The sequence below is a fragment of the Carettochelys insculpta genome, chromosome 18 (genome assembly GCF_033958435.1).
Source record: "Carettochelys insculpta isolate YL-2023 chromosome 18, ASM3395843v1, whole genome shotgun sequence".
Classification (NCBI taxonomy): domain Eukaryota; kingdom Metazoa; phylum Chordata; order Testudines; family Carettochelyidae; genus Carettochelys; species Carettochelys insculpta.
The window spans coordinates 13,261,087-13,284,943 of NC_134154.1; the positions used below are offsets into that span (position 1 = coordinate 13,261,087).

General features: G+C 40.3%; 2 protein-coding genes across 5 annotated transcripts in view; one reads left to right on the top strand and one right to left on the bottom strand.

The window, feature by feature from the left end:
- The window catches only part of DGCR8 (DGCR8 microprocessor complex subunit), a 53,814-nt gene extending 49,223 nt beyond the window's left edge, over nucleotides 1–4,591 (top strand). For all 3 annotated transcript variants that reach the window (XM_075012402.1, XM_075012404.1, XM_075012403.1), the window contains one exon: nucleotides 119–4,591. In XM_075012402.1, the coding sequence (XP_074868503.1) occupies nucleotides 119–202 (84 nt within the window). In that variant the 3' untranslated portion in view covers nucleotides 203–4,591. The remainder of the gene's footprint in view (nucleotides 1–118) is intronic.
- The window catches only part of TRMT2A (tRNA methyltransferase 2A), a 38,722-nt gene that overhangs the window by 8,839 nt on the left and 6,026 nt on the right, over nucleotides 1–23,857 (bottom strand). Inside the window, exons 3-12 of one of the 2 annotated variants that reach the window (XM_075012407.1) lie at nucleotides 21,410–21,518; nucleotides 20,862–21,043; nucleotides 19,146–19,260; nucleotides 17,207–17,322; nucleotides 16,162–16,273; nucleotides 11,870–11,992; nucleotides 9,759–9,834; nucleotides 9,083–9,199; nucleotides 8,554–8,650; nucleotides 5,740–7,939 (exon numbers count right to left, since the gene is read on the bottom strand). In XM_075012407.1, the coding sequence (XP_074868508.1) occupies nucleotides 7,684–7,939; nucleotides 8,554–8,650; nucleotides 9,083–9,199; nucleotides 9,759–9,834; nucleotides 11,870–11,992; nucleotides 16,162–16,273; nucleotides 17,207–17,322; nucleotides 19,146–19,260; nucleotides 20,862–21,043; nucleotides 21,410–21,518 (1,303 nt within the window). In that variant the 3' untranslated portion in view covers nucleotides 5,740–7,683. Of the gene's footprint in view, nucleotides 1–5,739; nucleotides 7,940–8,553; nucleotides 8,651–9,082; nucleotides 9,200–9,758; nucleotides 9,835–11,869; nucleotides 11,993–16,161; nucleotides 16,274–17,206; nucleotides 17,323–19,145; nucleotides 19,261–20,861; nucleotides 21,044–21,409; nucleotides 21,519–23,857 lie in introns of those variants that run through there. The other variant, XM_075012406.1, reaches the window with a different exon arrangement.

Sequence of the window (23,857 nt, forward strand, 5' to 3'; positions counted from 1 at the left end):
AGTTGATCAAATCAAACATAACTGATATTTTGCCAATAGAGTCAGTCAGTTGCTCAGGTTTTTTAAAGAAAAAATCTTGTTTTACCACTGGTATTGTTGACTTTTTGTTTCTTGAAAGGAGGAAACTCGAAAGAAACCCAAGATGACAATAGTAGAATCAGCTCAGCCTGGTAGTGAACCTCTGTGTACTGTTGATGTGTGACCAGAAAACTTAACAAGTGGGGAGCAATAACAAATGGAGAAACTACATTTTCAACTATTATTTAAGAATATATTTGCTGCAGAATGCAAGATAACTTTAGAATCCTGGCTGCTTCAGTTATGCATTGTTCTTTTGCATCATCAGGGCAATATTACTTTTTTTTTTACCTCCTGAAATATGTATGTTTAAATGATTGATCATAAAAATCTCTACTTGGGCAAATGCACAGAAGATAGGCATGTTCACACAGGATACTTATGAGCAAGCACTTTTTCCTTGAAAATCATCCATGTTGTCTTGAATGGATGTGTTTAAGGAACAAATTCAGAAAATCTATGTACAGGTTGAAGCTGATATATTATATATAAATTTTTATATATACACACTCTTGTATGAACATGCCTAAATTATTTTTGTGAAAAGTTTTGTTGCATTTCAGCACATAATATGCACTGATAAGACACTTTGACAGATACATGAAAAGTGATGAGCAATGTTCCTAATACCATAGGATTAGGCCAGTAATGCTGTTTTTATTCTGTGTACTGCCAGGCTGTGGTTTTCTTTTTTTTAACTTGAAAAGAACAAGTGTATCTGGTAGTGTTAAGAGCAACAAGTTGGATATCCCAAATTGGTGGCCCTTAATTTAAAGAAAAGTTATGATTGTTTACAAACCAAATGGAAGGGAGAATATTTAGGCTTCTAATTCAGTGTTTCCCAACCAGTGAAGTCTGAGGCGGGTGGATTTTTTTTTTAAAAACATACATGAAAAAGGAATGGGGAAGCTACCATCTGTTTGGCAGTCTATCCCACTGAACCATCCTTTAGAAAGGAGCAACCAATCGGAGCTCCATCTCCTTCTTTTCCCTCCTGTAGCAGTTTAGCTGGGGGCAATGTGAAGAGTCCCTGGAGCTCAAGATGCACCAGGGGAGAAAGGAAAGGTTGGGAATCGCTGCAATTTGATATAAACAGCCATTAACTTTTGTCACTTGAGAGGCTATCCTCAGACCTTGAAGGAGAAATATCACTAATTGAAGACAGCTGATGGTTATTTTTGAAAATATATTGCCAGTTCACTGTTTATAAAGCTCCACCCTTACTCCCCTGTAATGTAGTAATTTTAATTTGTTGGGGTTGGGCCATGTTACTTAAGTATGAGAATTTGTTTCATTACGGAAAATATTTTTTTTTTAAAAAACAACTTCTGTGGCCTGGGCTTTGAAAATGCTAAATTAGCTATCTTACTTTTTTAAAGAAAACTTGTTACTGGCTTTTTACTTAAATGTTATAGCATTTGGAGAAAAAATTAACTTCTGCAATAGAAATTAGAACGTAGATTTGGGGTGCAACATAGGAAAAAGACTAGAATAAGACTGTAATAGATTAAGTACTGATTAAGATGAAAAAGGACAGGAATATGCAAACATTTTTGAAATACAATCTTAGAAAACTGGCAGTACTTACTGTATTTGCTGAGGCTTTAATCAGATATGCACAGGAGAAATATTTTGGTTGTTGTAGTGAAAGCACTGGTATTTCCCCTTTATTTAGGTTTGTATTTTATTGGCTAATGCAGTGAATTCCTCAAATTAGAGGGGGTGGGATTATCTTGTGCTTAAAATAAGTGTGTGGGGGGGGAAAGCATGGCAAGAAACCAGTTTGGTGGTAGGGGTCCAAAGACTTATCCAAGAATTGGTACGAGTACTGCTGTATTTTATGCTCCTAAAATCATTGGACTGACAGAGGTATTTCTTCGTCCTTATAAATTGGTACTTGTCTGGAGAAGTCATTCTGAAATATGAGTATAGGATACTCCAGTATAATGAAGGATTGTGCCAATTGGATTTTAACATCTTCAGTATCAGCCCTAATTGGACAAATTAAATTTTTGTTCCCAAGCTAAAGTTTTGTAATTTATTGCATCTGTTGTTTGAGGTCAGTCTCATTTGTTCCTGTAGTTGCATTCTGCTATGATAAACTCAGAGGTTTCTGCAAAGAACTCACCCAATCTTCATTATCTTATTCAGTTTGAAGTACCCTGTTTTCAGTACATAAGGATAGGTGAAGGATACCGATACCATTATTTTAAAGTGACCTAGCTAAAAAGTACTGCCTCTGCTTATTTTCTTTAGTATATTTTTAATCCCCATTTTTAAAAGATGTGTAACATTGGGGCAGTACTTACAAGCAGTAGTTGCTGCTTCCCTCTGATTTTGATGAAGACAGGGCTTATATCTTCTTTGCCTAAATGTATTACTGTGTTAAGTAGGTTTTATTTCAGTTTGTGTGTTTTCTAGCAGAAAAAGCTGTCTTTGGACAATGCTGTAAAATACAAATCACCCCTGTGGATCTTTGTCTGAAATCAGAATGTCAATATTTTGCAGGCTACCTGCAGATTATCCATAGATGCCTGATCTAGGAATTTGCTTTTGTGTTCTAAGAGGATGCTGTATTCAGCATTTTGCTTTAGTCTTACCTCAGTCTGCCACTATCTGAATTGTAAGGTGACCATTGCCCTTAAATAAAACATCTAGATATTTCATTGCGAACCAAAGCCTCGTACATATGCATTCTAAAAAAGGATGGTATTAGACCTTGCTGCAGCCTTTAACTGGAGTTGTCCAGAAAATAAAGCGCAATAACTGCTGGAACAAACAACTTAACTGCTGTTTATTGTCATTGTGAAGTATTCTTGTGTTTTTAATGTTTACTATTGTTTGGAGTGTAAGTCTTGCATTTGCACATAAGCACGAGCTGCTGTGATAGAGGATAGATCATTGCATTAATTTCGGCTTCTGCATGAACACTAAGGTGTGGTTCAAGATGTACCCTAAATTTGTCTTGTAATTCTTGTGTGTTTTTTAGGAAACCGGCTGTAAAGGTTTAGATCTTGATTGTATGAATGCATAAAGCAAAACTACTGCTTTTGTCACTGATCTTTGTTCCTTATCCTAGCAAAGGTGGGTATTTTTATTGTGGATGGAGTATTAATAAGAACTGTTCCATCCTTTTGGAGTTAGGTCTATTTTGCTTTGCATATTATGTGCTTCTTGACAGAAGTATGGTGTATTGACTTTAAGGGTTAAATTAGTGTGCATTCAAATCTTTATGGTACTGAATGAAAAATTACTGTGACTTCAGTGAAATAGTCAGATGCTACCTATTTAAACATGAGTCAGCTTTAAATATTTATTAAACGAGAGAAAGTAGTTGGGTTCCACATGCTTAAAATGGCTTTCAGGAAGAAAAAAACAAAACAAAACAAAAAAAGAACACCTCTTGCTGTTGTATGTAAACTCCCACTTTCCTGTGGCACTGTTAGCCTTTGCATACAATGCACACTTAATACCTAAGTATTCTTTCTTTAAAAACTTAATTACATCCTACACATGCACTATATTTTGGTTCTAGGGCAAAGTTCATAAAGGTGATTGCCTCGTCAAGCTTCCTGTGGGAAGAATTTCAGATTAAATATCTAAGTGTGAGAATTAATGCCATTTGCAACTAGATAAAGGGTGAACAGTATTCCGATGTGTATTTTGAGAAGGGAATTTGAGAAGTGAATAATGCATTATGTGCCCAAGTCAATAACTATGGTTGCTGTACGAACTGTATTGAATGCAGTTGCTTGATGCCAGTGCTAAATTGGTACAACTATAAAGCCTCATTTTCACTGAGCCTCTGCTTTGCTTTTTTTCCTCTGCACAATCATAAGCCTTTGTGTTTTGTTCTTTGAGTATTACACGTGTATTTTTTCAGACAATTAGTTTTAAGCAATAAAGTTTGATATTACATTATAAAAATGCTTATTTGACTAATTGTGGGGTTGCAATTCTGGTATGTCTCGTTGTATACTTACCAAGCTGGCTTGTGACAATGCTGGCTGCCGTAGAGCAGCATTGCAAGCCACTGGACTGAATCCTGAATCCATCTCCAGGGATACTGCCTGTGAGGCATTGAGAATAGCATCGACCTTTGGGAACTATTAAAACTATTGCTTGTATCCATTCCATTACCTACTCTCCTGTTTGAGTTGAAAAAAAGGAACTGAGCAGGTGTAGTTCCTGCTGTGATTAGTACAGATGCATGAGCAGGGCACTACTGCCAACCCTATGTATGCTTGACTTAAAACGTACTCCCAGTGGCGCATAGGTCATCTGCAAGTTCCCTCCACTTCACACTGCCTGGGGACAAAACTTCTAGCTGACTCCAGAAGCATCCCAGTTCTTCAATCTAAGATGTGTATGCTACTAAGGCAAAAATTGACAACTCTGCATGTAGACACACACACCTAGAAGGAATGGACATGAGCAGCACATCTAAGTAGTATTGTGAAAAGTACATAACTTTCCCCAAACCCAAATCAGAGATGTTTGTTTCCCTACTTACATATTACACTTTCCACACCAGCTGAAACTCTGACCCAGCACGAACCATTCTATCCCCTTTTTTGTATTCTATATGTAAGCTTTAGGATCAGCTGCCTTAACTTCCATTGAAGAAATGTACTTCAGATGTTAAATCCTTTTCTAAGTTACTGAAATGTGACATGTTTCTATTTTTTACATTCTGGACTGGGCCTGAAGTAACACTATCGTTTTTGATATGTTTTGAATGGCTTGTTCAATAGAGTAGTTTTGACATTAATGCTGTTTACCAGATCACTGAAATTTAGCTTCATGCTGAAGATTTAGTCAAACAGTAACTCTAAAAAAATGTAGTTCACGCTGGGGCTCTGAGTTCATAGGCACAGTACTATGCCTAACAGCACTGGAATCCTGGTACATGTGTAGGTTCATGCATACTATGATATACAAATAAGTAAAATGCCTGAAGGCCCCACTCACCTCACAAGTTCATGGGGATTTTTGAGGGAATTAATTCTCACAGGGGACAGACAGCACATTGATAGTACAGTAGTGAAATTGTGGCCTTGCTCATTAAGTAAGAGTTTACTGAATTGCAGTTGTAGTGAACTTTGAAAGGTAACATGAATCACGTAATTAGTCAGACTAACTTGTTCTGCTTGAGAGGAGGAGCTGTTACCCTTGGGATAGTCTGTCCATAAAAAACAATGTGTGTCATGCCAGTTTTAATATCTGTCCAAGTATGCTAACAATTCAGATATCAAAGATCCTCTGGATGCAGAGTTTTAAAGGAACCCCTGTCACAAGCCATTTCCTGTTTATGCCTGTCTGATGTTTGAGTGTAGGTTCATCACCTCTACCAGCACCCCTTGAAGAAGACTGTCCCTCTGAGCTTGTGATCAGTTCTTAAGTGGGTGTGTTTTTTAAATTTTTCCCCTCATCCTTGCTCTTGAGTTACCGTATTTCAAATTCCCAAATAAAGGGTAATGTATGGGAGAGGGAGAATTGGAGGGATTGGCATTTAGGATACTGGTGGGGGGTGCTGCCCCAGAAACTTGTGCCCTTTCTCCCTCAGCCCTACTCAGGCTCTGCAGAGATGACTGGGATCTGCTGATGGAGAAGCAAGGGGTCAGGTGGAGGGTATGCAATTTAAACGTTCCTCTTCAATCTCCCTCCCTAGAAAAAAACAGCAGCTGCATCATGCAGCTCCCAGGTGGTGCTCCTGCCCCTCCCTGGGGTTACAGCTCATTGGCTCAAGTGGCTACTTCAGGGAGGCCAGCAAACCTAGGGACCATAGCCTGCCCCTGCCTCCCCCATAGCCACACACTGAGCTGAGCAGCTGGACTCTGTACTTCTGCAGTCCCTCAAGGCAGGCAGCAGCCTTATGGCACTAATTCTTCAGGAAAAAATTGAAGTCTGTGCAGAACACTAATTCTGCACTGTGCAGCATTCCCTTTGTCAATCTTTTATGTTTAAGAAAACATGTTCTGGGCTGAAGGAGCTAGAGCATGGATGGGCAAACTACAGCATCCCAGGCCTTTTAATCTAGCTCTTTGGATTCTCAGTCCAGTAGAGCTAAGGCAATCTCCCCCCCACCCTAGCTCCATACTGCTCCTGGAAGTGGCCAGCAGGGGCCTACAGCCCTGAAGAGAGGTGGGGAAAAAACTCTGTGCTGTCCCTGCAGCTCTCATTGGTCAGGAGCAAGGAATTAAGGCTAAAGGAAGCTGTCAGGGCAGTGCCTGCAGATGATGTCCACTTCTGTAACTACCTGCCCCTCCCACGAGCTGCACAGAGGTAGGATAGTGGGAGCCTAATTTACCTCTGCTGTGAAAACACTTGGGAGACACTTAAGTGGCGCACAGCCTGAAGCCCACCCACATTCCACTGCCTTCACGGCCCATGCTACAATTTTGCTACCCAGCTGTGGCTTTAGTCCAAAAAGTTATAGCATTCTACTAGAGCACTAGCTAACCACACTCTGGTCCAAAGCTGGCTCTGTCAACTTTATATCCATATATGAATTCAGCTGCTATGAAAGTTAACTTTTGCTCCTATCTTCTAGTCCCAGACATGTGCTTTTTGGTTTTTTTTTGGAAACAACTGGGGGTAATACTGAGTCAACAAAACAACGAAAAACTCACTCTCTTACCAATTAACTAAGATCCCATATATCAATTGTCCTCTCACATATAACTAAGAACAATCTTTAACTAGGACAACCTATTTCCACCAAAACCACAGCACAGAGAAGACTTTCTACTACAAGTATGGAAGTTTCATATGCTTGTCAGATTACAAGCTCTTTGAAGATGGTGCTTATGACCTCTTCCCTGCCAAATGGTAAGTAACCTTAACAGCTACTGGAAAGTGTCATAGTAACTAAAATTCAGGGTAGCTTTAATGCAAACATGGGTAGATTTTAAATCAGCAACTGCAAACTCAAACCTCTTTTCAATTCAAAACCAACATCCAGCATAAGAAATTCCACACTGCTTTTAAAAAAAAAAATCAAAATTTATTTGAGCTGGCCTGCAAGGCAAAAGTATCCTGTTCAACAAAATTATGCATCTGCCAGAAGAGTATTAAGTGATATTTGCTATCAGCTGTTTATCACTTATCTTATTTTCAAAAAATTAAAAAAAACAAAAAACCCTAACCATAAAACAAAACCTCCACTCAAGCTCTACTGGAGAAAAGCTAGGCTGAATCTTAATAATATACATGAACAGTAATCAATGAACACGCAAAAATATTTAGGTCCAGTCATGCTGGCCGTCTTCCTGAAAGATATCTTGCTTTCAACAGAAGTGAAAATAACAGGCTTTGGTCCAAGTAATCTGAAATAGGGTTATTTTCCTCTCAGAAACAGGACAGTTAAGTATCAAAAGATCACCCAGTTGAGAGAGGCTAGTGTCACTGAACTGAAAGCCTCCATCATGTTAAATCAAGTAATTAGTATGATGTACAGAGGTTATTAACTTATGGTGCCACACTGCAAATTTAATCTGCAAAAGTAATTTCTGCCTCTTAGAAGGAAATCACTAGGTTAAGATGGTTGCCAGAGTATATAAAATATATGCGTGCACACACACACTGACTGTTCAATCTACCAGATTAGGTGGAAGACGAAGTTCCTACTTTCTCTTCAGGTGGGTTAAAACTACCATCCTGGGTAGAATCTGCTGCATGCGTATTCATGACCTGAGCAGTGTCCAGGCTTGCTTCAGAAGTGTTTCCATTTGAATGTTCTACCCTTTCAAAGAGTATCAGCAGCTCACAGTGCATAGTCTGAGGGAACAGATCCACTGCCATTGCTTTAACTGGACGGAAAGGGGTTCCTTTCACACGATTGGAGGGGGCCCGACAAAGACTTTGAGAGAAACAAAGTATAGTGTTAGTTTTCTTGGACCATGAACACCACTCTGCATCTTTGCACCATTGTTCACTCCCGTTGCCTCCTAAGATGATCATATGCTTTAAATCTACTACTAAACCAGCTATTGTGGAGGGTAAAGTTCTCCTACCAAAAGGGAGGAAGACTGCCACCATACTATCTAAAAATGGAACTCTCAAGACTAGGTCAATTACTACTATACAATCCTATAGCTCAGCAGTTCTCAAACTGAGATGGCACCATGTTTAGTAGAGTCACTGGCTCTGCATTAGACTTTCTGGAGACAAAGCTGAAGCCTGAGCCCTACCACCAAGGGAAGAAGTTGAAGCCTGAGGGCTTCAGTCCTGTGGGATGGGGATTTAAAGGCTTCCCAACCTGAGGCAGGTGTTCTTTGCCTTTGATCTCCTCCTCCACATCCAGAAATGACTTGTAAAGAATGGGTTCAAAGGACCATGGAACTTGAACCTCTGCAACAACAGCTAGTATGCTTAATCTATTTGCATGCAAAAAAAAGAAATTCAGGTTTTTGGTTTTTTTCCCCCAGGATGTGTACTTTGTCCGGCTTCATCTAGACAATTCAAAAAACTTACTCCACAAAGTTGTTCATGGCAGCCCTGGGATTGCAGGATACATAGATGAGCCTCTTCAAGTATTCAGCTCTTCGAATTGCAAGAATCACTTTAGAATCTAGATTGCAAGTTAAAGTTGTTTGCCAATAGTGTATGTTGCTATATTTGCAGAAAAACAAATTTTAAACTTAGTCAAAGAGGCTGTCTTAACTTAAAGCAGGATTACGGTAGGTCTGCACTTATTGCTGAAGCACAGTCTTCCAGTTTGATTTCTGATCTCTCTGGGGTCGCCAGTCCACCCCCTTTACTATTCCTCTCAGAGTAAGGGAGGTCAGCAGGAGAAATGCTCCCATCAGCCTCCCAGTGAAGACAGACCTTATAGTCAACTGTGATACATCTGTTCTAGCTAAGCAATTGCCCTAGCTAGGATTATGTATTAACAGTTGAGTAGACTAAGCCTTATACTGTTTCTCCCAACTATCAGCTAACATTCTGTTAAAATCATTCCATTAAGTATCAGTTAAGTAAGACCAGAGTAAACAAAACTTACGTAGTCCTGCCCGAGGTGGATCTACAATTGTGATGAGGTTGTGTGACGCTAATAAGTTAATTAAAGAAGGAACAATGTCTTCAGCCTTTCCACAGTGAAATTCAATGTTGTTCAGTTCTGAGAGAAGTAAATACAAAGAACTGATGTGACATTTCATTATAAGCAAAATACTTTTCATTAGCATGCACACAAAGTAGGTAGAGTTACTAGGTAAATTGTTCTTTGGGGTATATTGTGTATGCCAATATTTGATGCCTTGGAACAAATCATAAATTAACTTTTGTAGGTAAGGGACTCAGACTATAATCAAGTGGATGAACTAAAGCTATTTTTAAATAGCTGTTCATATTTGTGATTTTCAGGTTATTTTAATCCATTAAAATTCTGAGTCAAGGATGATTTGCTGATTTAATTAAATAGGAAAATTTATATTGCTATTTTAGAAACTTACAGTAGGTAAATTTCCTTGATTTAAAGGGATACTACATTTGTACTCAAATACAATCATTTAGTAGATTTTTATCAATGAGCCTAATAGAAATAATTACACCTTTCAAGTAATTTAATCAGGTTGGCAGTTTCAGATGAAAATAAGTTAAGTAAATTCAAGGGATGTCAGGTGTTTAACTCATTCCTTTATAGACAAATTCTAGCATTCAGACACAACTTTACCAACCATTAATTTGGGCATTCACTTTGGCATCCTCAACAGCTTCTTGACAGAGCTCAATTCCAATAACTTTCTTCACTTTCTGTGGAATCACAGAAAAAAAAAAAAAGATGTGTTCAATAGTGACACATGCTTGATGAGAAATACCACACTGAGGCTACGTCTACATGTGCACGCTACATCGAAATAGTCTATTTTGATGAATAACGTCTACACGTCCTCCAGGGCTGGCAACGTCGACGTTCAACTTCAACGTTCGGCAGCACCACATCGAAATAGGCGCTGCAAGGGAACGTCTACACGCCAAAGTAGCACACATCGAAATAAGGGTGCCAGGAACAGCTGCAGACAGGGTCACAGGGCAAACTCAACAGCAAGCCACTCCCTTAAAGGGCCCCTCCCAGACACAGTTGCACTAAACAACACAAGATCCACAGAGCCGACAACTGGTTGCAGACCCTGTGCATGCAGCATGGATCCCCAGCTGCGGCAGCAGCAGCCAGAAGCCCTGGGCTAAGGGCTGCTGCACACGATGACCATAGAGCCCCGCAGGGGCTGGAGAGAGCGTCTCTCAACCCCTCAGCTGATGGCCGCCATGGCAGACCCCACTATTTCGATGGTGCGGGACACAGATCGTCTATACGTGCCCTACTTCGACGTTCAACTTCGAAGTAGGGCGCTATTCCCATCCCCTCATGGGGTTAGCGACTTTGACATCTCGCCACCTAACGTCGATTTCAACTTCGAAATAGCGCCCAACACGTGTAGCCGTGACGGGCGCTATTTCGAAGTTGGCACCGCTACTTCGAAGTAGCATGCACATGTAGACACGGCCTGAGGGAGGAAAACTGAGGAATCCCTGATGGCTTTTAATAATCATCCTAACACACCACTGGCTTTAGAATTTTTCCTCAATTTGCTTGATCAAAGAAAAAACAATGCCCTTAAAGCAGTTAAAATAAAAAGCATGGCATGAGTAAACTAGCAGGGTACCTTCAGAGCTTGTCTTGATGACCACATCATACATAGCAAGCTTAGTTATAATCTACTCTTGTGCACTAAACACTTTATGTAATGTCTGACCCATTTCAGAGCAGAAAACATCAATATGCACTAACAAACTTTTAATGCACAGTAGTAGGGTCTACCCAGACAGGGTCTGACCTGCTAGCATGCTGTATATTTACACCAACTTTCTGTTCCTCTAAGCAAGCCCTCAGACGGTTCAATCTAGATAGGTGAAAAGACTTGCTTTGGCCTTCCCATCCCCACATCTAGGAAGGGGCCCAGGTTTAGTCTTATATATATTTTTTTATCTCCCTCACTGACAGCCCTAAAAACTCTGCTTAGAGTGAAAATGAATTCTTTCCCTTGTGTGCATAATTATTCCAATAATAAATTATGACAACCAAATTAGGCTCAATTATGTTGTAGCCATCAATGGTTTTCCACAGCTGCAACTGACTAGGACTTACTAAATTATATTCCTGCACAAAATGCAACAGAACCCAGCTCAGTCAATTTTAGCTGTATTGTTTCTAGGCATATTTGAATCGTCACTGAAGTAGACCATAAAGGATATATAACTAGACCATCTATTCGGGAAACATTTATGGATACAGCCTGGACGTATGTCCAGAATTAAGTCAACTTCCCAAAGCACTGGCCCTACTTGATTTAAGCATTTTCCTCAGTTACATGCACTCTACGACAGCAGTGTCCAATACACTTCCCATTCACAGCGAGATGTGGCAAATGGATTGCCGCACTCAGCCCGCTCTGCTCATACGCCCCACCAATTGGTGGGACAAGCGCACAACAGCGGCCACAACAGCACCCGGCACATCTCCAGCTGTGGCACCCGGTGGCCTGGCTCAGCTCCAGGGTGACTCCAGCGAGTAACCTCTCAGGGAGAAGAAAGGGGAAGGGTTGTGCCTGGCTGATGCGTGTGCACACGCACAATAATTGTACCTGGCTTGGGGGCTGGGGGCAGCGGCGATCAGGTGAATTTGTTTTGGACACCACTGCTCTAACAGACCTCCAACTTAACTTTCAAGTTCGTTTTATAACTCGCTGTATTTTTTTACTGAATAATACATTTAAGGCAAATGGCTCACCTTTGCCATTGAAATTCCAATTGTTCCTGTTCCACAGCAGATATCTAGTACAGTGCTATCTTGGTTCAGCTGGGCCCAGTCTCTAATAGATTTATATAGAACCTCTGTAGCCTCTGTATTTACCTATGAAAAACAAATGTATCCCTGTTACTAGTTAATCAAATACAGTACTTAAACAATATCCAATTCCTTATATATGAAAACATGCTTCTTCCTTTCTTATCTCTCAAGCACTTACTAAAATAAACCAACTTTCATGTAAATTCACATCAGAATTATACTGACAGCGTGAGATAGCAAATCAAAGTTTTTCTCTAGCAACAGCAAGATATGACTGGCCCAACAGACTAGGAAGACTAGATCAGGCTTCCAGAGATTTAGATGTTTGAATTCACACCAAAGGAACATGTAATATAGTATATGATTAAGGCAGTAGGATCAAGAACTCTTATTTGTTGGACACCAAAATTAGAGGGGATAGCAAACACCGGAGAAGAGGGCCAAACTACAGGCAATAAGGGACTGATCTTTGTTAAAAGATCAATTCCTATTCAGGGAAAGGAAGGAAACAAAACAAAACCTCCACACCCAGAAATAGGAGGATATATCCATGCAACTATATACATCACAAAGCAAATTCCCTTTTCACATTTTGTCTCACTAATGCTGTCTGCTTTAGTGTTACTTTTCCTGTAACCAAGTATAGTTATGGAAAGGTATGGAATCAGGACTGGAGAGTCAGGAAAGAAGTCCAGACCAGTAAAGAAAATGGTCTATGTTAAGAAGGTAAGAACTTAAGATCTCAAGTGAGGAATAAAAATGTAGCTATATGATCTCCTTAAAGAACATGTGTAATTTCCAATTACAAAAAGGAAGTTATGCAAACCAAAAGTGAAAAATAATCCTCCTTCCCCTATTTCTAGCACTCCCTTTATTTCCCTTCTCCTCCAACTTTTTTGCTAAACTAACACTACCACATCTATGTTTAAGAGAAGCAGATTATTAAAGTGTTTGCTAGAAGAAAATTATTTGAAGTACATCATTTGTAGTATATATCCTCAACTGGCAACTCTACAACTTCATCAAGAAGTGCCCTAAGGGTGTTCCATTTTTGGCACATCTACATCCCTGCACCTGTAACTGGAGAAGTCCAGTAGAAGTTTGCGCCTTTGGGCTGTACATGCACTGTTCCTGTTTCACCTTCTGTAGTGGATACATAGCACCTTGTGTCCAGCTTCCTTCTCTCTCCCTCTCATCTCCCCACACACCCTCAGTCCTTCTCTACCACAAAGATGAGGCTGGTAGACAATGGAGCACCCACAGAAACATCCATCTTGAGAAACCTCCTCTTATTCTCTGAGTGTCCCTGTGCATGCTCCACTTTAGATGACTGTAGAACTGTGCCTCTCCTTGGGAGGAAAAGGCTTAGGAGTTGAATTTGTAAAGGATGAAAAAACAGTAAGTCCCAGCACAGCATCTAATGCTGAGTCCTGCTCTACCGCACAGTGCTTTGTGAACATATGGGCTGATGCCCAATAGTCAGATGCAGGGCCTGAGCAAGGTCTACGGGCTGGATTGTGTTGTAGTGATGAGACTGGCAAATTTGTGTGGTGGGATAGAGGTGAATTAGATTGATTAGCCAGTCTCACTGGCATTCTAATACCCCTCTGTCTGACAACATGGTCTGCCACACGAGATGTAATGGGGTCAGATGATCTGCAGAAGGAATGGATGGTTCCAGCACTTGAAAACGGGGGAGGAATCTGAGGTCTCCAACCAAACCCTCAAAATGCTGTTTCGAGCAGAGTTATTGAGATGATTGAGATGGTAGTGGTTTGTCGTGTAGCCCTCTGTCTAAGTTTTTGAGAGTCATATTGCATCTCTGGTTGTACATATGGCACAAATCTTGTTCACTGCTGAGCATAATATTCCCTTCTTTCTCTGTGTAGGTGGATAGATGTCTAAAAACCAAAAAGTCACCCTAGAATCTCTTAGGATGTGAAGCAACTCATTGATCTTAGCTGTAAACAGCTGTAGTTTCTCAATGGTTGATCCTCTGCAGTGGACTGTACCTCATTGGTAAGCCTAGAAAGGTGGATCCAGGAAGGTTGGTGCAGACTATGGATGCAGTGATGGATTGTACCGCTGTGTCTACTGAGCCTAGTGAGGCTTTTAAGACTATTCAAACAAGAAGTTGGCTCTGCAAGATGAGTGCTTTCAATTGCTCTTTCTCACCCTAAGGGAGATTAATTCATCTGGACATTTTGAATACTTTGAGTACCTATGTTTGGCTCTCTGTGCCCTGTACCTGGAAATCCTGAATTCACTGCTGAATAGGCCTTACGGCCAAAGAAATCTAGCCACTTCCAGTTCCTATAATACAGAGTACCCCTAGATTGATATTGTCTTCCCCATTAATTCACCAATCAGAATGTACCTCTGCCATCAGAGAGCTTGGTCTAGGATATGAAAACTTAAATTCCATTCCTTAGGAAGCCATGTAATATTTTTGTCAGTTTTCACAAGAGGGTGAAATTGTTGCTGGGGTCTGTCAAATGGTCTTGGCTGAGTTCACGTGCACCCTGTTTACAGAGAGAGCAATCTTGAATAAAGTTGACATTTAAATTATGTCCAATAGTTTGTCTTGAGACTCTGCAACTTTTCCCAGTGGTATTTCTAATGAGTCCTCAATACTCAAACAATTCTTGGAATTGTTCAGAATCATCAGGGAGTGATGGGAACAAGAATGCTTTGTCTAAAAAGAAACATAAATTAAATGGTAGCTGGGGTGACCTGCTGATCTGAAGTCTGCTCCTTCAATTACCTCTTCATTGGATCAGAGGGTCCAGATATTGAGGGTGATGAAAAATGTCTCTCTCCCCCTCTGCATACTAGAAAGCTTAGAATAGAGTTGTCAGCACAATTATGGATCACAGTAGCACCACTATGGTGTGAATGGTGCTGAAATGCTTGGATGTCCATGCCCCCCATGGGTTTCAGTTGTGGGGCAATGTCCAGGTTGTTCTGGTGGATCCAGACTGGATGGGCGAAAAGTGGTATCATGAGTGAATCTCCTCATTCCTCATCACTAGAGAAAGAAGGAGCTGATTTGGGTGGTGGTGCAAGTTGGCATGATAACGAGCGTGCTAAAGTAACATTGGTTCTGTCCTGGGGAGATGCCAGTGCTAAAGACACTAGCAGGTCTTTGTGCTGGAGAAACTTGCAGTAACAAGAGAACTAGTACAGAGCACCTTGTTGGCATTGTCAATAAGATGGCACTGGTTATGGATACAGATGCACCCTAACCACTTCTGGGGCATAAGTTGGTACCATAGATAGCCCGGCTGCTGAGCTGCATGTTTGTGCAGCTCCAGCACTACCAACGAAGGGACAGTAAGTTTCCTCTCTGCTACCTCTCTCCGAGCCTACCCCGATATGATCTTTGGCTAACACAGTTTTTTTGCCACCTTTTTAGAAGGAAACTCTTACAATTGAGGGAATTTACACACACACACACACACACACACACACACACACACTCTCCCGCCCCGCCCCCCCGGGGATACCGAAGAATTAAAAAAAAAAAAAAAGGAGAGACATGAAAGGTAGCTAAATTGTCTTAATGGACTCAAACTACTAAAGCTAAATCTACTTTTTAAGATAAAGACAAGGTGGGAGGCACTGCCAATTGCCCTATCTTAAGCCAACAGCAGTAGAGAATGAACTGAGAAGGGTTTGGTCACGCAGTATTAGTTAACTGCCAGAGATAGTGACAGTGACAACATGGGTGCCTTAAATGGACCCTGCTACTGAAATTATCCACTCACGGGTGCAGGGATGCAGATTCACCTAAAGTGGAGCACACCAGAAACATCCATCTGGAAGAACCTCAATTATGGCACAGGGTGAATAACATTCTCTTCTGATCTATTTACAGGTTGCCTGCTAATAAAGAATGTGTCTTATACCAAAGTAGTTAAAAAAAAATCCTATTAAACATTCACTTATTCAGCTAAAATGCTGAAACTAAGTATCTAATAGAGCAAAAACTGGTATTCATCCACTAAAATATTTTTTCAGTTATGTCAGATGTGCGTAATTAGATATTAGATCACTCAGTATATTTCTGCATCATCTGTCTAAATAGCATTTTCTGCGGTAATAGCCATCTTACCCTTCTTAGTCAACATTTTGTTAAGAATGTTTAAAAATCTTACAGAAATTTAAGTAGTTCATCTTATTACTTTAGCTTTAATACAATTTAATTTAGCACAACTCAATACCAACATTACTTGGAAAAATGCATGGGGGGAAATTCTAAACTTTAAACCGAGAAGCTCTTCATATATGTACTTATCACCAGCCAAATGTTGTAAGGGCAAGTCTTCACGATTGGGTGACTTTCTGAAAGAAAAAAAGCCACCAAACATATTACAGCAGGTTTTAACCATGGCCACTTATAGTATAGACACATTCTGGGGTGTGGGAGAAGAGGGGCACTAAAATTATGTGAACAGAACTGTAAATAACCCTACATCCACAGAGAAAGACATACTTTTTAAAACTGTTGTATGTTGGTTTCTAATCTTGCATATACTGATTTTCTGCTCTTACTAGTGAGAACAGCCTTACCACATAAGCAGTTACTGAAGAATAAATTTAATTGGACATAGCTGATTTTACAATATTACACAATTACTGTGCTTCACTGTAACAAAATTAGGCCTATCAATGCAATGACTAAATTAGAATTGTATGTAATTTTTTTTTACTTCAGGATCTACAAAGTTACTTTTTTAGCCTTAAACTGCAATATTGTACATAAAAACCTACAAATTAAAGGGAAACAAAATATCTTGAGACCAAAAGTTGTGTCTTACTGTCATATTTCTGTTCTCACAGAGTTTATCTGACATTGCATAGGAGACAGCAAGAAAGCAAAGTGGGTCCTCAGGCAAAATAAAAAGATTGCTCGGCGAAGAGAGCAAAGCCAGACAGAAAAGTGGCAAGAAAGCAGGGAGGTGGGGAGAGTAGGAAGGAAAAAAAAAATGTCCAGAAAATTTCTTCCTGGGTTTTCCACAACAAAAGCTATCTGCCTCCTGTGGCAGTTCCTTACTAGCCATGTTTATCCTCAACACGAAGCTCTAACTGCCTTTATCCTAAAAGCAAAGGGCACCTAACCTGTAAGTAGAGAATCAGCAGTTATGATGCAAGAGACCATAAAATGTTAGTCTCTTGAACTATATAAATAATAATAATGCTACTCTGTTCCTTGTCATCCAGGCTAGTAGTTAAAGCAGACACGCCACTTAAGTTTTCCACAAGTCCAAAGCTTACCTCTGCCCTTCCTCTACAAAGTACAGAGAGGTTACCCCACTCTCCTTTCCACTTCCTTCTGTAAAGTGCTTTGCCAGTGAAGTTCTTAAGTCATCAAGCTCTCCTTTACTTAATTTCTAGAAATTCAAATGTAAAGGAAAATGTGATTGTGTACTTGTTTATTCTGCAACACTTGATTTAATATTTGTTCTGTTGAATTTTATTCATTTGCTGGTGTACTGAAGCATATATCTTACAGATGGAAATGTTGTCTGGGAACAAAAGATATCAAACAAGGATTCTAATTATTGTAATCTATTGTAGGAGACATTTAAACTGACATTGTTTGAGTTTTGTAGGAGTCAGGTGGCTATCGGTGGCATTAGCCAGTGTGCCCCCCTTGTTCTCGCCTACCTCCTTTATGTCAATGGTGTCCAAAAGGAATTCAAAGATCGCCACACTTGTAATTGTTGTCTTTCTATATTAGCCACATCCTCCTCCCTGCTCTAAATAAATGCCCTCCCTCTCCCCACACAAACAGGCACCCCAGCCTCTCCTGTAACTGAATGCCCTCCCCCCCAGAACCAGGCACCCCCAGTCCCACCATTCTAATTCAATACCAGTGACTCACCATAGCTGCTGCCACACACTTTTCCCACCAAGCGGTGAGACACATACGTGGAGTGGGTAGACAGCATTCCCCGTGTGCAGCTCTCAGGAGAGGCATTTAAAGGCTCCAAGAGCTGCATGTGGCTCAAGAGCCATATTTGCCACAATACCCTGTCTTATTCACCGCATGTGATGAAGGTATTGGACATCCCTGGCCTATGTAAAAGGCCCAAGGTCTTCCTCTGTACATTCTCCCAGATTCTGTAGGGGAGTGGACTCTTATTAAAAGTCTCATCTCCTCCTGCTCCACTCTCCTAGCGCTCTCCGTCTTAGTGCTCTTTCTACTCCTGCCCATTCCCCAAACCCTCACTCTGTGCCTCCTGCTCTTAACTCCACTCCTTGGTCCACCTTTTTGTCATCTATGTATCTGAGTTGAGCTCTTCCTCCTCCGCGCTGCTTGGACACCAGTGGCAGAGGGTATTGAGACTACTCTTTTCATAACCTGTACCACAGTGGCCCCTACACAGCCAAAATGTGCAATTACAGAAGCCCTGCTTGACCTGAGATAGAAAATGCCCAACAGCTCCATGGAGATGCACATGTTAAGTTCAAGTGACAGGTGGGAGCTGGGGGAGCATATGTGAACTCATTTTTCAGAGGCTTGAAATCTGGACATGAACAAATTATCAGTTATGTCTTTTGTCATCTGTGTGATATTAAGATGAATATCCTGCCAAATTTCAAATCTTTGCTCCAGAGAAAGTCAGCTCTGAAGCATGTCAATGAAATGACTACTTCTTAAGGAAAAAAAAAAAAAAAGCATGGGCAACAATTTCCCAAAGCTTAGTTCTTGGAAGTTGCTGAATCATGTTAGCTGAGACTTAAATATCAGTCTGAGGAAGACACATGTCATAGAAAACTTCAGCCCAAACTATTTAAGCATGGTAAAGTTATAAGCATCTTAAAGGGGTGGGGTGGGGGAGTTGCTGCCTGTAATACATGCTGTGTCTAGTTTTTAATATGACAAATCTTAGACCCTGGCCCCACACAAGGATTCCACACAAAACATTTTCCAGACATGTGACTATGAAGAAGAAAAAGTCTTCCGATATAACTTCTTTTGTGGGGGGAAAAAAAAAAGTATAGGTTTTGTAACATCAGTTTCTCTGAAAAACTATAAAATTAAGAGGAAGAGTAGTCATGAACAACAAACCATAGCCTACCAATAATTATCAGATTAAATACAAGTAATACAGTACTACAGTAAGAGAACTTTGCTTAAAAAGTAGCTAATTCATTAAACAAGTGTCCATTACATTGAGGGTCTTTTCATTATAAAAAGCTGCACTACCTGAGGATTAAAATAAACAATTGCCATGATGTGATCATTTTTGCTGGTGCGGACTGTGAGCTGTTTCCAGTGACCTTCATATGTTTCCGGGCTGTACACAGAGTAAGACGTTGACCTGCAATTTTCAAAAACTTGGTTACTGAATAGAAGAGCAACTTCTGCATGATGTTTAACCATTCAGATAGGTAAAACAAATCCACCACACAGACAGAAGAAAATAAACTTTTATTCAAAAGAATTAAGTTTTGACCCTTATTGACATTTCCGAAATATAGCTCAGGGATCTCTGGCATGTAACATTCACGGTGGTCTGTCACACAACTGGGGTTATACCTGCCTCAGTTTCACTTATAGTTTCTTCAGGGACTGAACCTATCTATTAATCTTCACCTGTAACTCTGGTCAGGTTACCTGTCTCTCTCCTCTGTCAGGACTGAAACGAGTCTGACTCCACCCAAAAGCTCTTTCAACCCCTTTAACAGACCTTTAAGGCTCAATGGTGCCAGCGTCTGGCCCTTTGTCTCAGGGTTTCTCCTAATCCCTTTCCCAGTCCTACCTCCTTTATGGATTTCTTCCCTTATTTCTGTCCTGTTGAAGAAAGAAAGTTACCTAAAGCAGGAACATTAAGCCAAAGACCACTATTTGTGTTCCTGGTACCACTCAGGTCAGTTCTCAACAGTCCTATGCCCACCTGTATGACGGTGGTAGAGGATTCAGACTTGCTCTCTCCTCTGTGTCACAGCCTTGGGACTTTGGGAACTATCAAGAATTTCATTTAAATCTCTAGGTGCTTCCTAATTCTGTGCCTGAAAGGGCCCTTTCTGCTTGGTAACCTTCCCTGATGCCTTCAGGTAGAGAAACTGGTTTCTCTGGGTGGCTTCTTCAGGTCTCCCTGTGGCTCTCTGCTCTGCCTGGGCTGCAGCCATTTCTCTCTGTTATTAACCTGCCCACAGATGGAGGGGAGTGTTCCTTTTATAACCCTTTAGAATTCATTCCCTTAAAGCTTCTGTACATCCAATTGCAATAACCTAAGCTAAAATTCAGACAGCATCCTTGATCATCTCTCCCCTAATAAATTCAACCTCTTTCTCCCCATTGGTTTTCATGATTTCCACCTAACTCCCATTTATTCAAAAATATAGTTCTTCAGAATCGTTCTCTCCCCTTTTCCTAAATATTCCTTTGTGCCTTATCTTCAGACTGACCTTACATGTGGAAAAGGCCCCCATTTTCAGGTTGCTCTCTGAGACTTTTCCCCATTTTCAAGTATACCAAACCATCACCTGCTGTCAAACTCCTCTTTAAAACACCTTTCTCTCTAAATTCCAGTCAACAGTAAACAACCAACCACTTAAAGAGAGAACATGAGAAACCTTTAGAAGAAAATACTTGCCCTAATCTGATATTGGGACATTTAATATTTTTATTTAATACTGCCTTGTCCATCTTATATGCTAAATAACTTAAGGCAGTAACAGTCTTCCTCTCTGTATTGTATGGAGCGAAACAGTGAAAAAGCTTAATAAAACAAAATACATGATAAGCCATGTGTAAAAACAAAGTATAAGAGTTGCTACAAAAATGGATTAGTTTACTTAAGCTTCAGTTCTCAAAATAGCATTCAACTCTTCAGAATGTTTCATTTTGACATCTTTCAAGATATTAAGATAGCAAAAACCTTTCAGAGTAAGCCATTCAGACTAATTTAGTTCTCACCTTATGTAGTCTTGAAAAGCCTTCACCACTTTTTTGGCAACAGCAGGAATGTGAATAGTATCAAATGGTTCCACTACAGCACAGCTTCCACCCTTGTACTTGCCAAGGCGACAACCAACTGTTTTATCTTCTTGATTTAAACCCATCCCAATCAAAAATTCACACTTGTTGCGGTATTCAGTCTAAAATTTTAAAATAAGAAAAAAAAATTACCTACACTATGTACATAATACCTTGTATATTAAAATGTTCCTGTCCTGAAACATTTGTAGCAATTACTCAAGTTTCCATTTGTAGCACTAAAGTTTAATGAATTAATTCATTTCTTTATTGATGCCCTAAGACCCAGAATACCAAATTTCAGTCTAGTAATGATATTACTGAAAGAAACTTGAATTAGAGAGTCCTAATTTCTACACACCTACCAAGCTGCAGCTGTTTATTTCTACTACGTCAGACAGTGCCCCATCCCTCAGACGAAGTTAGTTTACTTTCAGGGAATTTTTAAATATTATCACTACATATCAACAAGTAAGATTTTGAGATACCTGTAATGGTGATGCTTTCACTCCCTCTAGTGGGCAACAGATTTTATTATACTTCTGCTTCTGTACAAACAACCAAGGTAACAGGGCTCTGTTGTTGTTTCCTATTTCCCTGTGAAAATTTAACAGATTTACAGAAGACAAGCCTTTCAGTAAATACATGTGTTTAAAACTGTGGAATTAGGTTAACTGTTTATACAAAACAATACAGGACTATTTGGAGACATCCCATTTTACTTCTCTTATTTCCTCTATGAAAAATCAAGTTATTTAATACCTGACTGATATTCTTCCACAAGAGTCTTGTCAATGGGAAATCTAACAAGCATTTACATTCTACTGCTAATAAATGCAGGTTTAAAAATCTACATAATATATAAAACAGCTGCTGAATTCTAGGATAAAATACTGAACTGTTGATCTTTCACCCCCTACTGTAATCACAGGGACAGAGGAGAGTTCTGTATTTTTCTGTAACGCTCACTAATTATGGAAGAATGTTGACAGATAAAAAGCATCCCATCTAATCCTGCTGAAGTGAATGGTTATTGCAAAGCAGAATCTGAAGATGAGGGGACCTGGGTGGGTATTTATTCACACATGGAGGTACTAAGAAATAACCTTAGAATCACAGAACACTAGAACTGGAAGGGACTTTGAGAGGTTTTTGAATCCAGTCCCCTGCTCTCACAGCAGGATCAAGCATCATCTAGACCATCCCTCATAGATGTCTATCTAACCAGCTCTTAAATATCTCCAGTGATGGAGATTCCACCATCTCCCTAGGCAATTTATTCCAGGGTTTAACTACTCTAACAGGAAGTTTTTCCTAACATCCAGTCTAAACCTCTCTTGCTACAATCAAAGCCCATTGCTCCTTGACCTATCCTCAGAGGCTAAGGAGAACAATATTTCTCCCTATTCCTTGTAATCCTTCTCTTTTAGATACTTGAAAAATCACTATCGTGTCCCTTCTAAGTCTTCTGCACTAAACAAGCCCAGGTGTTTCAGTCTTCTCTCATAGCTCATGTTTTCTAGACCTTTAATCATTCTTGTTGCTCTTCTCTGGACCTTCTCCAAGTCTTTCTTGAAATGTGGTGCCCAGAACAGGATGCAGTACTCCAGTTAAGGCCTAAATCAGTGCTGAGTGGAGCGGAAGAATGACTTCTCGTGTCTTCCTTACAACGCTCCTGTTAATGCATCCCAGAATCTCGTTTGCTTTTTTTGCAACAGCACCACACTACTAACTCATTTGGTTTATGATCCACTACGACCCCTAGATCCCTTTCTGCACTACTCCTTCTTAGACGGTTGTTTCCCATTTTATATGTATGAAGCTGACTGTTCCTTCTTAAGTGGAGTATTTTATGTTTGTCCTTATTAAACTTCATCCAGTATACCTCAGAGCATTTCTCTAGTTTGTCCAGATCATTTTGAATTAAGACCCTATTCTCCAAAGCAGTTGCAACCCCTCCCAGCTTGGTATCATCTGCAAAGTGAATGGCCGTATCTACACTAGCACAAAACTTTGAAATGGCCATTTTGAAGATTACTAATGAGGTGCTGAAATGCATATTCAGCACCTCATTAGCATACCGCAACCCACAGCTCTTCAAAATTGCCGTGTTTCGCTCCTGCGTGGCTCGTCCAAACAGGGGTCCCTTAAAGGACCCCACCAACTTCAAAGTCCCCTTATTCCTATCAGCCAACTTCCAAATCCCCTTTTTCCCATGCATTTCAGCGCCTCATTAATAATCTTCAAAATGGCCATTTGCATGGCCATCTCAAAGTTTTGTGCTAGTGCAGATGTAGCCAGTAAATGTACTCTCTATGCCAATATCTAAATTGTTGACGCAGACACAGCAAGGTTGCGACATTCGAGTGCAACATTCGCAAATTCAATTATTCGTAAGTGGCCGCCACTGCCCTGGGGCCGAGAGCGCCGGTGGCTGCTGGTCTCCACCTCCTCCCACTGCTGCCCAGAAGCCCCATATTTGCAAAATTCGACATTTGCGAGGGTTCTCAACACTGAACACTCATGAATGTTGCAAACCTACTGTATTGAATAGAACCGGTCTCAAAACAGACCCCTGCAGAACCCCACTTGTTGTGCCCTTCCAAGCATGACTGAGAACCATTAATAACCACTCTCTGAGAACGGTTTTCCATCCAGTTATACACCTACCTTATAGTAGCCCCAACTAATTTGTTTTTGCCTACTTTATTGATTAGATCAGGTGAGACCATATCGAATGCCTTACTAAAGTCTCGGAACACCACATCCACTGCTTCTCCCTTATCCACAAGGCTTGCTATTCTATCAAAAAGAGAAAGCTGTGCTAGTCTACATAGTAACAAAACAAAAGAGCAGTCAAGTTGCACTTTAAAGACTAACAAAATAATTTATTTGGTGAGCTTTCGTGGGACAGACCCACTTTTTCAGACCATAGC